This window comes from Lontra canadensis, unplaced genomic scaffold, assembly GCF_010015895.1.
Source record: "Lontra canadensis isolate GAN:19392208 unplaced genomic scaffold, GSC_riverotter_1.0 scaffold4, whole genome shotgun sequence".
Taxonomy (NCBI): domain Eukaryota; kingdom Metazoa; phylum Chordata; class Mammalia; order Carnivora; family Mustelidae; genus Lontra; species Lontra canadensis.
The window spans coordinates 21,042,000-21,055,079 of record NW_022630998.1 but is presented as its reverse complement, the minus strand read 5'-3'; the positions used below and the strand labels follow the sequence as shown (position 1 = coordinate 21,055,079).

Sequence of the window (13,080 nt, the reverse complement as noted above, 5' to 3'; positions counted from 1 at the left end):
CAGGACCCTGGGATCATGACGTGAGCCAAAGATAGATGCTTAACCGACTGAGCCACCCAGGTGCCCCCCAAGAAACAGATTCTTAACTACTGAGAACAAACTGGAGGTTACCAGAGGGGAGGTGAGTGGGGGAGATAGGTGAAGTAGGTGGAGGGGATTAAGAGTACACTTACGACAAGCCTGAGTAACGTATAGAATTGGTGAATCACTATACGGTACATCTGAAACTGATATAACATTGTATGTGAACTATACTGCAATAAAAATAAAAATAAAATAAAGTGTTTCTCCTAATACATTCTGGAAGATTCATGTAATCAGCTTCATGTACTGAGAACTATGTAATTTATTTGCTACGGCTGCCAGGATTTTAACCACTGCATTTAACTCTCAATTGTAGTAACTAATTACAGACTAGATTTTTAGTCAAAACAAACTCTTTTCACTTTTTCTGTCATTCCTGACTTTTGGTCATCTCCACTTAACAGCTGCTCAAGTTGTCCTGGCTCTTCATAATGTTCCCAGATATCCCTCCGTGAGTTCTGTGCTCCTTTCTCTGTGCTGTTCTTTCGCCCATTCCTCTATCACTGGCCACCTGGTGAGATGATCATGGCTTCCTCACTTCTCTCCTCTATTTAGACTATGTGCTCCTTGTTCTAATTCTGAATCTTCAGTGCTTGCCCCTGAACAGGTGCTTGGTAGATACTCAGTCACTGAGGGAGGACAGAGGTATAATGCTACTGCTTAGGAGAATGTGAGAACGTTCACCCTGGAGGAAGGGCAGGAGTGGGTTTGTGGGCCACAGCAAGGAAGTTGGTTAGATGGCCAAAAGCTGCTACCCTGGTTGTAATCTTTTACTTGTCACCTTTGATCTACAGAGTTTGTATTTTATGTATTTGTATGAATATTAGCACATACATGCACATGTTTTTAGAACAGTGAGACATGAAATCATTGCTCTATCTATACTTTCAAAATTTAATAGTATTTGCAAGACTATGAAAATATGTGGTCAGATAATGTAATTAAATGCACATGCGTATTTGTGATTAGGACAGGTGGAGTTTTACAGGTGTCTTCGAAGGTACGTGGACAGAAACACGCTAAAGATCTAAAAGATGTTCTACTGAATACATGGAATCGTTATTGTCCTTATTAAAACAATGATACAAAATCTATACTTGCTTTTTAGTAGAAAGTGGTATTTCATTTATATGTGATTTTATTTCAACTGCAGTATCACTGGATCAACTGTGAGAAAATATTTAAATCTCACAAATTCAAGTACCTTCTGTTTCCTAAATGTTCACATGGTGTATCTGTGTGCACAGAGAATGTTCACCAAATAAATTGTTTACTGACTAATGCAAGAAACTCAGTTTAAAAATAAAAATGATACAATTTTTTATGGAGTGTGCCATTTCTGGAAACTCAAATAAAAAGGATAAAGATTCTTTCACTTCTCATTTAAAAGCATAACATTTTTGTTAGTATTTTACTTAAAATTTCTTGGCCCAGAAGACAAAAACTTATGGCTTTAGATTAACTACTCTAATGATGTGACAGAGAAACAGCAAAATATTCTTTCCTACCTATGGTGTTGGTGTGATTGCCTCTTCAGGAGAACACAATAAATTCCTGCATGATAAGTCTCTTCTCACTTCTTCTCTTTAGTTTAAATCTCAAAGGTAATACATATTTACAATCAGACAAGTACCATAAAAATATGTGTGAAATGAGGTAATAATCTATAGTATTTGCATGTACTTAATGACTTATTACTACAGAAAGAATGATTTATACTTCATGTACTGAGAAAACTTACTCAGTGTCTACTTAGATTTAGCAGTAGTCTTAAAACTATTTACGAAAACAATCAGTGTCTAAATACTTGCTATCAGCTGTTTTAGCTCTGCTTTTCATAAATATAACACAATCATAACAAATTAAAGGCAAGTCACTTGACTGTCCTGTTACATTAGCTTGATGAAATTAGTGGCTGACAATGCTTAGTGGAAAGTTACAGGGCTTTCTCAATAGGTTCACGTATCAGTTTTTTTTTTTTTTTTTTGTTTGGAGAGTAAGAATCATATCTTTATCAAAATATCCAAAATTTTCTCCTTCCTTCTTCCTTCCCTCCCTCCTTCCTTTCCTCCCTTCCTTTTTTCCTTCTTTTCTCCCTTCCTCCCTTCCCTTCCCCTCCCTTCCCCTTCCCCTTCCGTTCCCTTCCCTTCCTTTAAAACCAACCAGCACTGGAAGCAAAAAATATCCACAATTTTCATCCCAAGATAAGACCTCTCAAACTCACTGGTAAGAGTACAGTTGTTCTCCTAAAATAGATAAAAATAAGTAGCTACTGTAATTTTTCAGCCCATAAAGTTGCTGGTTGGAATGGAAGAAATATTATTTTTCCTGAAATGTCCCTAAGACAGGGGCCCTGGAATGGTGATACTACCTCAGTGAATGGCCTGGAGACAGGATACAGATCTGGGACTACTTGACTCTATGGCTACTGCTCTTTCCTTTCTATCACATCACCTCTTATCTAACTCCTTTGTAGGAAAAAAATAAACCAGTCTCTTTGCCTTCCTATACCTCCCTGACAATTCATACTGATATTTTCTCTCTACCAGGAGTGGTGGTGCTATGGGTTGAAATATGTCCTGCTGAAATTTGTATTTTGAAGGTTTGACCCCCAGTATCCCAGAATGTGACCTTATTTGGAGATAGGGCCTCTACAGAGGTAATTAAATAAATGACATTATTAGGGTGGACCCCATTCCAATAGGACTGCTCTCCTTATAAAAATGGGAAATATGGATGCAGAGACATGCACAGACAGAAGATGTTATAAAAAGAGAACAAAGAGAAGATGGCCACATACAAGCCAAGGAGAAATGTCTGAAACCAATTCTCCAGCCCTCAGAAAGAACCAAACCTGCCCACCCCTGGATCTTGGACTTTGAGTCTTCAGAACTGTGAGACAATAAATTTCTGTTCCTTAAGCCACCCAATCTGTGGTACTTTGCCACAGCAGCCCCACAGCAAATGAATACAGTAGGTTTTGGACCAAAAAGGTAAAGGGTGTGGACATCTTATAGTAGGTATACAGGCAGAACAGGGCTACATTTGGGAGAGACAGCACATCAGAAAGGAAAGGTTAAATGGGAATCACAGTAGGAAGACCAGTGTTACCCTACTCCTTCCCTATACTTTGTCTCCTCATAGCCCCCATATTCAATCTGTGGTGCACTGTTTTGTTCTTGTTCATGGAGATTCATACAATTAGTATGGGCTAGAAATAACTTCAGAGACCATATTTAACACTAGGGGTTTCAAAAATTCTTCATCTGTATCTTTTGAGTCAAAACCCTATCATCTGTTCCTTTACCTAGTTGTCACTTGACAGCTGAGGAAATGGACTACATAACTGTTTTCCAATTATAACAAATTTTGAGAATCATTTCCCAATATCAGAGAGTAAGCTTTCTGGCAACTGAGACTACTGTCTCTACTTTTTCTTTTTTCTATTTTTTCAGTTTTGGCTATAAATCATTGAGCACCTACTATGGGAAAGTTTCTAGGATGCAAAGGAACGATTTATGAGATAAAAAGAAAGCACAGACAATGTACAGTGGCAACACAATGGAGAAAAAATTATTACTTTCTAGAGAAGGAGAGAGAAGGGGAGGGGCAGAGGGAGAGAGAGAATCTTAAGCAGACTCCATGCCCAAATGGAGTTGGAGCCTGACATGGGGCTCTTTCTCACAACCCTGAGACCATGACCTGAGCTGAAATCAAGAGTCAGACACTTAATCCACTGAGCCACCCAGGCGCCCCTGGTGAGACAAATTATTGAGTGTCTACTACATAAAAGGGAAGTCCTAGGGGTTTCTTTTTATATTACCTAATTTTATGCTTTTATCAACTCTCTCATATTTTGTGGGTAGCCACATTCTAGACAGATTCTACAGATGAGAAACTAGGGCTGAAAGAAGTAACTCATTCAAAGTAATACAGACCATAGGTTACTGAGCTGGGATTTTAATCTGGGAATGCCTGTGTCCCAAACTCTGCCCTCGTTATAGGACCACACTTCTCTGCAGGTAGGTCCCTCTGGTTTAGAGTATTTGTCAACACTGATGTTATCAGAGGAAATACTTGCATATTATAAAAGGATTATAAACATCAATCTAAATTAAGACACCCCCTGACCTGATATCCCATGCTATTTATTATGAGTTATGATCATATGTTTATTTCCTTAATGTAGATGCCTAATCATACTTTAAACTCCATGAAGGTCAGGATGGGCCTGCTTTTGGTCACTACTGCATCTTAGCAACCAGGACACTCCATGTTATAAAAGGCATTCATTAATATTTGCTGACTGAGTATGTTAATGAATAATTAAATCCAGCTGAAATTTTAATTGGGCTGGTGCTAAGAGCTGAACTGTTTCCCCATAAAAATTCATACATTGAAGTCCTAACCTGCAGTACCCTTGAATGTGATCTTATTTGGAGATATTTACAGTGATAATTAAGTTAAAATGAGATCATTAGGGTAGGCCCATAATCCAATGATTGGTGTTCTTAAGAGAAGAACGTATCTGGACACAGATACATACACAAGGAAGATAATGGGAAGACACAGGGAGAAGGCCGCCATCTATAAGCCTGATACAGATCCCTCCCTCACAGCCCTGAGAAGGAATCAACTTTGCCCACATCTTGATCACAGCCTTCTAGCCTCCAGAATGATGAAAAAAAAAAAAAAATTCTGTTCTTTAAGCTCCCCAACTGTTGAGTACTTTTATGGCAACCCTAGCAAACTAATAAATGGTATATTGAAATAAACTGTCTTTCAATAAAAAGGTATATATGAAGACTTGCCCACTACTCAGTCAATAGTATTCAAAGTTTTACAGCTGTTCTAGGAACATTATCATCCATTCTAAGATAATAAATCAACTTAAAGCATCTTATACACCACCCTGGCCATTGCACCAAAATCTAAAAGAAGGTCTACATCACTCATCCTGAGAGAAAGATTATTATTAATAATATATTAATAATTAATAATTAATAATAATCTAAGATAATTTTTAAATTATTCAAATTTTAAAGTAAAATTTAAAAATTTAATTTAAAAATTACAAATTATTTACAATATTAAACAGGCACTCTTTTGGAGAAGATGTGACAGAACAGGCTGTACAGTGTTAGAAGTGAATATTGAATCCGAGATGTAGTGAATCCCTGGGAAGCCCTCCATTTTTCCTTTTCCAACCCTAGGTCTTTGGCAGGCAATCAGTAGAAGAGTCAACGGTATTAAGTGGAGTTGCTTTGTACTTCATCATTTTTTGGAAACTGGGGGAAGAAAGCCCAAGAAGCCCAAGTGCAACGCCCATGTAGCTCATTTTGCCTTTAGCGAAATTCACAGCAGGATTCCTAGCTAAAGTAAGATGGCAGGGCAGCAGCCCAACAGACCAATATGTTGCACTGTCTTCTGAAGACAACTCTGTAGGTAAACCACAAAGTCTCAACAGCTTCTTGTCAAGCTTCTCTTCACTGGTGTAATCATGATAATGCTAATGCTTTGTTTTAAGGATTTTACTGGGTAACTGGGGTAGATTCATTTCATGACAGTTCATCTTTCAACTGGCTGGTGCTGTTATCACAGGAACTGCCCCTGCCTTCAAACCTAGAAACTTATAGGTCTCATTTATGTCCATTCCGTTTCTCCAAATATGTTAAGTAAGGAGGATTTTACTGTGATAAAAACCAGAATTTTGATATTTTCAAATGGCTTTTAAAATTGAAAAGTAAACATTCAGAAACACGAAAATGATTTGGGTTTATATTATATTCTAAATATGGGTTAACACCACTGAGGTATATAAACACACTAATTGTAATTGTAAATTACCATGTTGTGCAGGAAAACAGACATATGGCAGGTGTCTTCACTCACTGAGCTACACCACAGCTCTTTAACATTAATGGGCATCTGATTTAAAACAAAAACCAAAAAACAGAAAACACCTAATTTTTAGCAATGTCTCTCTAACTGATATAGTCCAATCCTCCTCTGTTTAGAGAACTGCTTTTCTTTTCAAAGAAACTACAAATTATGACTAAAAATGCAAAGGTCAAATTTATTATTCCCAAATATTGCTTTATTTATTTATTTATTTATTTATTAAAGATTTTATTTATTTATTTGACAGAGATCACAAGTAGGCAGAGAGGCAGGCAGAGAGAGAGAGGAGGAGGCAGGTTCCCTGCTGAGCAGAGAGACCGATGTGGGGCTTGATCCCAGGACACTGGGACCATGACCTGAGCTGAAGGCAGAGGCTTTAACCCACTGAGCCACCCAGGCGCCCCCCAAATATTGCTTTATAATGAAAAAGTACCATTTTAGAGATAAAAAGACCAGAAGAATGAATATTTTTAGGAACCCTAGATTTCCTAGCACCTTCTTCTTCTTTTTTTTTTTAAAGATTTTATTTATTTATTTGACAGAAAGAGAGATCACAAATAGGCAGAGAGGCAGAGCAGAGAGAGGGGGGGAAGCAGGCTCCCTGCTGAGCAGAGAGCCCAATGCAGGGCTCGATCCCAGGACCCTGAGTTCATGACCTGAGCCGAAGGCAGAAGCTTAACCCACTAAGCCACCCACGTGCCCCTTCCTAGCACCGTCTTTCAGAAGCTCTTCTTAAATATTTTTACTGTGTAATACATATAGCAAAACAATTTTATAAATTAAATCACCAATGATATTTGTTTATATATAGATTTGTATATGTAACATACCTTTTTCCTTAAAAAAAAAAAAGAAATATCATAAGGCTTAATAAACTCTTTTGCCTCACTCAATAATCTATTCTGACCTTTGTCTAAACTGTAGCTCTATAACACAATTTTTACCATGTATGGTGTTTCTTGTCATTTACTTTCCCTTTGTTGAACATTTGGTTTTAACAATTTCTTGTTGTTGAAAAAATGCTGTAATGATGATCCTTATTGCTAAATCTTTGTGCACACAATTATTTTCTTATAGAAATTCACTGAAGCGGAAATGATTGGCCAAAGAAAAATCACATTTTAAAAACTTCCCATATGAATTACCCAATAGCCTTTCATGAAGATTGCACCAATTCATGAATAGCCAAATACTTGTTTCCGTTATTTTGTCCCTAAGCACCACCATACTGTTTAAATTATTGTAGTTTCATAACAGTTGGTAGGACAAGGCCACCCTAACTCTTTTCTTCAAAATTTTCTTATCTTCCTAAGTTTTGGTCTTTCAGTTTACAATCACTTTGTCAAGTAATACTCTCATATGTTATTGGAATGGCACTGTAGTTTTCACTTTCAAAACACTGTCTTACTCTGATAATACAATTTTGTACTCTAAAAAAATTCATTGTGAATAGGATCTGCCACGCAAACTAATACTGTTTAGAAAGCAAGACGATTTCTGGAAGAAAGCTATAAACAAAAGTGGCTATACTGAAAAATAAATCCCATGACATAGTTTTAGTATAATAAACAAAGATATATAGTATGTATATTTCAAAAATGTGAAATTATAGAAAATATTTAGATGCTATTTCCAGAGCAAGATAATGTTTTGGAATAAGGGAGCTTATCCTAACACTTCAAGTCTTCTCAGACAATAGATAGGAAAGATTCTGGGAACAAGAGAAATTGTTCTTTATGATAGGAATTAATTAAAGTGTCAAAGATTGATAAAAGTATAAGAACAATAAAGGCAGTAATTAATACAACATTTGTTCCGAATTTGAAAGACTTATATAAGAAGTGATTCAGGTCCTCTATGTCTATACTGAGCTAGAGATATCCAGAAAATACAGATTCAAAGAAAACCACAAATTACTTGTTAGACCAGTACTGTGTCAAGGGAAAACTCCTGAAAGTGAGGTGGCCAAAGGGAATGTATTTCTAGAATTCTGAAACTGTACATCTACAAAGAGTCATGTCTCCTTTGAGAATGTGATAAAAACTATCATCCCCATCTGTAAAGACGCACATATGTACAAATACACTATTCCGTCTGTACTCTAAAGGGGCTCAGCATCATCAGGCTAAGAATAGTTGCCTTGTCTGAAGAAAACACAAGATAAAGGAAACGCGATAAAGAATATTTCAGAATGATGGTGAAGATCTTAAGTGGTGGGAATTTGTGTTTTTTAATTGAGGTTAGTGGGAAATCTGGCAAGTAGGAAGACTCTGGACTGTTGTTCGACATCTGCCTCTACCAACTGTCCACTAATGGTACCAAGGATACGTTTGTTAGTAATGTGGTATATATTACTGGATTTTATGTTACTTGATCTCTGTATATTTGACCCTGTTCAGCACTGACACCAAACTGTTGGTTTTCTCCCAACTTGAAGGGTAGCTCCTTCTCAGTTTTGAAGGATTTTATTATTAAGATTTCTGCTCATAATCTTAAATCTTTGAAAAATATGAAATTCTTTAAATGTCAAAGTTGCCCCAAGGTCTAGCCTTTTTTCTCTTCATAGTCAAAAGGAGCAGTGATGGAAAAATCTCATTTTAGATTATGTGAGGGCTGATCAGTGACATGTCATGGTGCTTGCCTGAGTAGAGGGGCGGCAGCTGTGCGAACAATGCAGCTGTGCAGGTGCTGAGCCAGACCCTCGGAGCTGTTCCGTGAGATGGACAGCCCATTACCATTGCTCCAAATATGCAGAGGCTGCAGCCTGGGTCAGAGCCTCCTCACAGCTTTTAGGAGCTGAATGTTGACACAACCACAACGATCCATCCTGTCGTTAGATACTACCTTGCTCTCCATGGAAACTTCTCCCTTTCAAGACTGTCCAGAAGGGCTGTCTGGGAGAAGGAAGAAATGGGACTGGTGCTATGGGACTTTTAGTGGAATAGTCCAAGAGTGAGTGATTAGTCATCTACTGAATCTCAAGCTAAGTAAGTGAAGTTTATCTCCATTTTCATGAACCTGTGTTCACTGTCAGTATTTTATCTTTGAACACTGACAAGAAGGAAAAATACAGGGTGCCTGGGTGGCTCAGTGGGTTGTCTCTGCCTTCGGCTCAGTTCATGATCTCAGGGTCCTGGGATCGAGCCCCGCATTGGGCTCTCTGCTCAGTGGGGAGCCTGCTTCCCTCTCTCTCTCTGCCTGCCTCTCTGGCTACTTGTGATCTCTCTTTCTGTCAAATAAATAAATAAAATCTTTAAAAAAGAAAGAAGGAAAAATACACATTGGAAGAAACCAGAGGAACCTAGAAACAAGCAATTAATAAAAATAAAAGCTAAAAGTTCATCAATTAGAAAATAAAAACAGCAGTAAATAAGACAAAAATTTTTTTTAAAAAGACTTGTTCTTTGTAAATACCTATAGATAAATTCTTTATAAAAGCTGATTAAGGAAAAATAAAGTAGAGAAAGCAAAAACTGACATGAATAGTAATTGCATAGAGGACATAAACTCAGACATAATATTTAGTGATGGAATTATAAAGCAACAAATATTACATGCAGGTTTACAGAAGCAGAGGTACAAACAGAAAAATTAATTATTTCTGTTTAGTATATGATAACCAAAGTTCACCACGGCAGAAGTAGAAAACTAGAAAAGATCGATTTCGTAGAAGAGACTGGAAAAGTGACAGAGGGTGAACCACCAGACCAGCCACCAGGGAATGTTGACTTAACCACTGCAGATATTCTCTAGGAAGCATATCTGAGTTCAAAAGTAATAAGGGAAATCCCCAGGTAATAAAACAAACAGAGCTGAAAACCAGAGAAGCAAGCTGGAGCTGGGGGCTGAGCTAGCGCGGTCTAGCGTGCCAATCTCGGTAACAAAGGGATTCCAAATACAATGACTGTGGCAGGTCGGGAGATACACCAGTGAGATTCCTTAAGGTGGAGAGCTGGACTGAGACCTCCACACGAAACTGAGCACTCTAAATGAGAAGGTGAATTAGAAAAAAACAAACGCTTCTTTCACGAAAGGGAGGAGAACAAGAAAACTCTTGGCGTTTTATCAAGGGCTCTGGCTAGGTTTTGTGTACTCCTGCCTATCCCAACCTCACACCTTCCCACAGAGGTTACTATTATCTTGGAACCCATGTTTATATTTATATAAAGTTCTGCTGGTTTTTGATAAAAAATGGTGTACTGAAATAATCTTCTGTGACTTGAGGTTTTCACTCAATATTGTGTTTATAAGAAAAAAAACCCTATGTTTACTGATAACCACAAGGAATAATAGACACAATTTCTAATTAATTTAAAAAAAGAGAAACAAAATATCTGAAACCATGTATGTATTGTAATATGACTTAAAACCAATGGTAGGTAAAAACAATGGAATTAATAAACTTCAACTTCCCTTCCCTGAATTTCCTAAACAACTCCCAACTCATCCCTTAGGTATTCTTAACTTATTTAGACAGTGAATGGAGCTCTTAATGTTAACAGCCCTGAAATGAATCACAGGGACCCATTTTCCCAGTTCAACCCTCCCCAGAAGGGCACAGCCCCTCATTTTGAAAGCCTGGGGTGGCCCTGAGCGTTGACTCGGGCAGAGAGGAAGGTCCCTGCCACAGGGAAAGGGGTAGGAGAATATATGGGTATAAAGTAGGGCTCTTCGTAGTGGGGAGAACCAAAATGGAGCCCCGATGCCAGCGGAAAGCACACTGGTCCCCCTGGGAAAGGAGGCCCGGCAGCCCCCACATCCGCCGGTGGGGAGAAATCAATGGTTGGCTGGCGATCCATCTTGCTCCGGTTATGGAACCAAACTCGGACCAGCTCCTTCTGCAGCCGGAGCTGCCCAGCGATGCAGCTGATTTGCTGGGGTGTGGGCTTCGGGCACTGCAAGAAGAGTTGCTCCAGGTTGTTTCGGATGCGATTCTCCCTGCTTGCCCGTCTCTGCTTCCGAGCCTGCCGCAGGATCATCTCCATTTTGCGTATGCCCAGAAAGTTCTTGGTGTCCACCTCCTCCAGCCACATTTTCAGCAGTGGCCGCAGCTTCCACATGTTGGCGAGGCTGAGCTGCTGGGACTCGAAGCGGCAGATGGTTGTCTGGCTAAGCACCTTTCCAAAAAGAGCCCCCATGGCGAACCCCACGTCGGCCTGCGAGTACCCCAGGGCAATCCTCTTTTGCCTCAGCTCTTTGGCCAGCTGCTCTATCTCTTTCTCTACCTTTGAGACGTCCTCTGGCAGCACCAAACTCGGGGTGCACTGCAGGACCATGTAGGGTCTCCGGAAGGCGCCCTCCGAGGGGTTCCGGAACCGGGGCCCAGCCTCGCCAGCTCCGACCCTGGACCTGTGGGAGTAGAATCCGTAGGGCTGTGGACCCAGGGGCACCTCCCACCCCTCAGGGCCTGGGGTGATCCCTGGCCGGACCATCAGCATGCTGGGAACCGCCTGGGCACTCAACCAGACCGGAGCACCAACCCGCACTGGCATTGGCCCTCTGGGCCCGCCCCTACCACTGCCTGGCAGTGGGGAGAAGTCTGAGGGCCTGTGTCTGGCCATGGGCTAAGACCACACCGAGCAGGGAGTCTGGTAGGAACTGATGGCTCTCGAGGCATCAGAGCAGCCACAAGCCTTGCCCTCGAGCCCCGCCCCCCAGTGGGCAGAGATGGAGGTGCAGGTGAGAGAAACAGTCCAGGAGTGTGCAGTGGTGAGGAAATCTGGTAAACTTCGGGGAATCCCCTGGGTCTCCAGGATTAAAAGAGTAGGTTTCCTACCCTGGTCTATGCTACCACGTCCCTCCGTGGTACAAGCCTCTCTCGGGCTTTGTACTTCTAAGGGATCCGGGATCTCTTAGGCACCAGCCCCATCCTCTCCCAGAAGGGAACCCAGGCATTACTAACAGCTCTTCAGAACTCTAGTATCTCATCCCTTTCCTCCACATTATCTGTGGAGGAACAGCCCCTTCTGGCTTTATAAATATTTACTGAATATCTATTATGCCAGTTATTGCTGGGACCACCCCACGGGTCACTAACTGTCACCTCACTGCTATCACTGTGCTCACAAGTACTGCCAACAGCCTCTCTTTTGCACATCTTCAGTTCCTGTGCCTTAAGAAACCTATGCATCTCTTTCTAAATTTCTTCTAGTGCCCATCAGTTTACTATCAGCCTCAACCCTGAACCCCCATGCTTTGCCAGACTGTATTCTCTCATTGGGGTTCTCTTGACTAATTCATGTCCCATTCCCTCCCCGACTCCCAACCTTTCCAGTTGTTTGCTCTGCATCCCACCTCAGCTTCCTGGTCTAGTCTCCACATACAACAGAGAACTGTGTATTTCATCCTTCTCCCCCTCCAGCGATAGATCTCAGAATGGGACTGATCTGCTATTCCCCACTGAAGATGCTTCTTTCAATACCCGATTCACCAGTATCAGGCTCCCTTATCCCTGGCCCCTCTCCCATCAGAAACCCGAGGATCTGAGATCATATCCCCAGCTCAAGCATCCAATCCTAGGCCTTAAGTGGAGAAAGTTAAGGAGGGAGTGGGAGAAGATGTGACCTTAGGTTCGAAGCTTCCAGGGAGGGCTCTGGGAAATGGGGGAAGACAATGATCTTGGCTGGACAATCTTACCCTCTTACCCTTCCACTTTCCAACTAAACCACGATGTGGCTTTGCCCTACCCAAGTCTGCTGAAATCGGTCTTCTGGAAGTCATTGTCAGCCTTCCAAATGTCAAATGTGATGGCCTTTTAAAAATTCTCATCCTATTAAACTTCTCTGTGGTATCTGACAATGTTGACTAACTCTTCTTGTTCTTCCTCCTTAAATTTCCAGGAAATGCTGGTAATAGCCAAATCTGTATTTTAGCCTGACTTCTAATATCCAGTTCTGTATTTCCCATTGCCCCAAATCAAATTCATTATTTGCATTCCTAAACCTGCCTCTCCTCCAGGGCTCCCTCAGCTGGTTAATGGCATTATCCCTCATTCAGTCACCCAAGTTTAGACCTAGAAACTGTTCTTGACCTTTTCCATTTCTTCCTCCCTCCTTCCCTTCTTCCCTTCCTTCCATCTTTCCCCCCCTCATCTAC

General features: G+C 40.6%; 2 protein-coding genes across 4 annotated transcripts in view; both read right to left on the bottom strand.

Moving 5' to 3' along the window:
• The window catches only part of FAM172A (family with sequence similarity 172 member A), a 420,413-nt gene that overhangs the window by 111,238 nt on the left and 296,095 nt on the right, over positions 1–13,080 (bottom strand). The gene's annotated exons all lie outside the window — the stretch shown is intronic.
• POU5F2 (POU domain class 5, transcription factor 2) lies at positions 10,002–12,509 on the bottom strand. Its single transcript, XM_032846443.1, has one exon. The coding sequence runs from the start codon at positions 11,544–11,546 to the stop codon at positions 10,551–10,553; it is 996 nt and encodes a 331-aa protein (XP_032702334.1). The 5' UTR covers positions 11,547–12,509; the 3' UTR covers positions 10,002–10,550.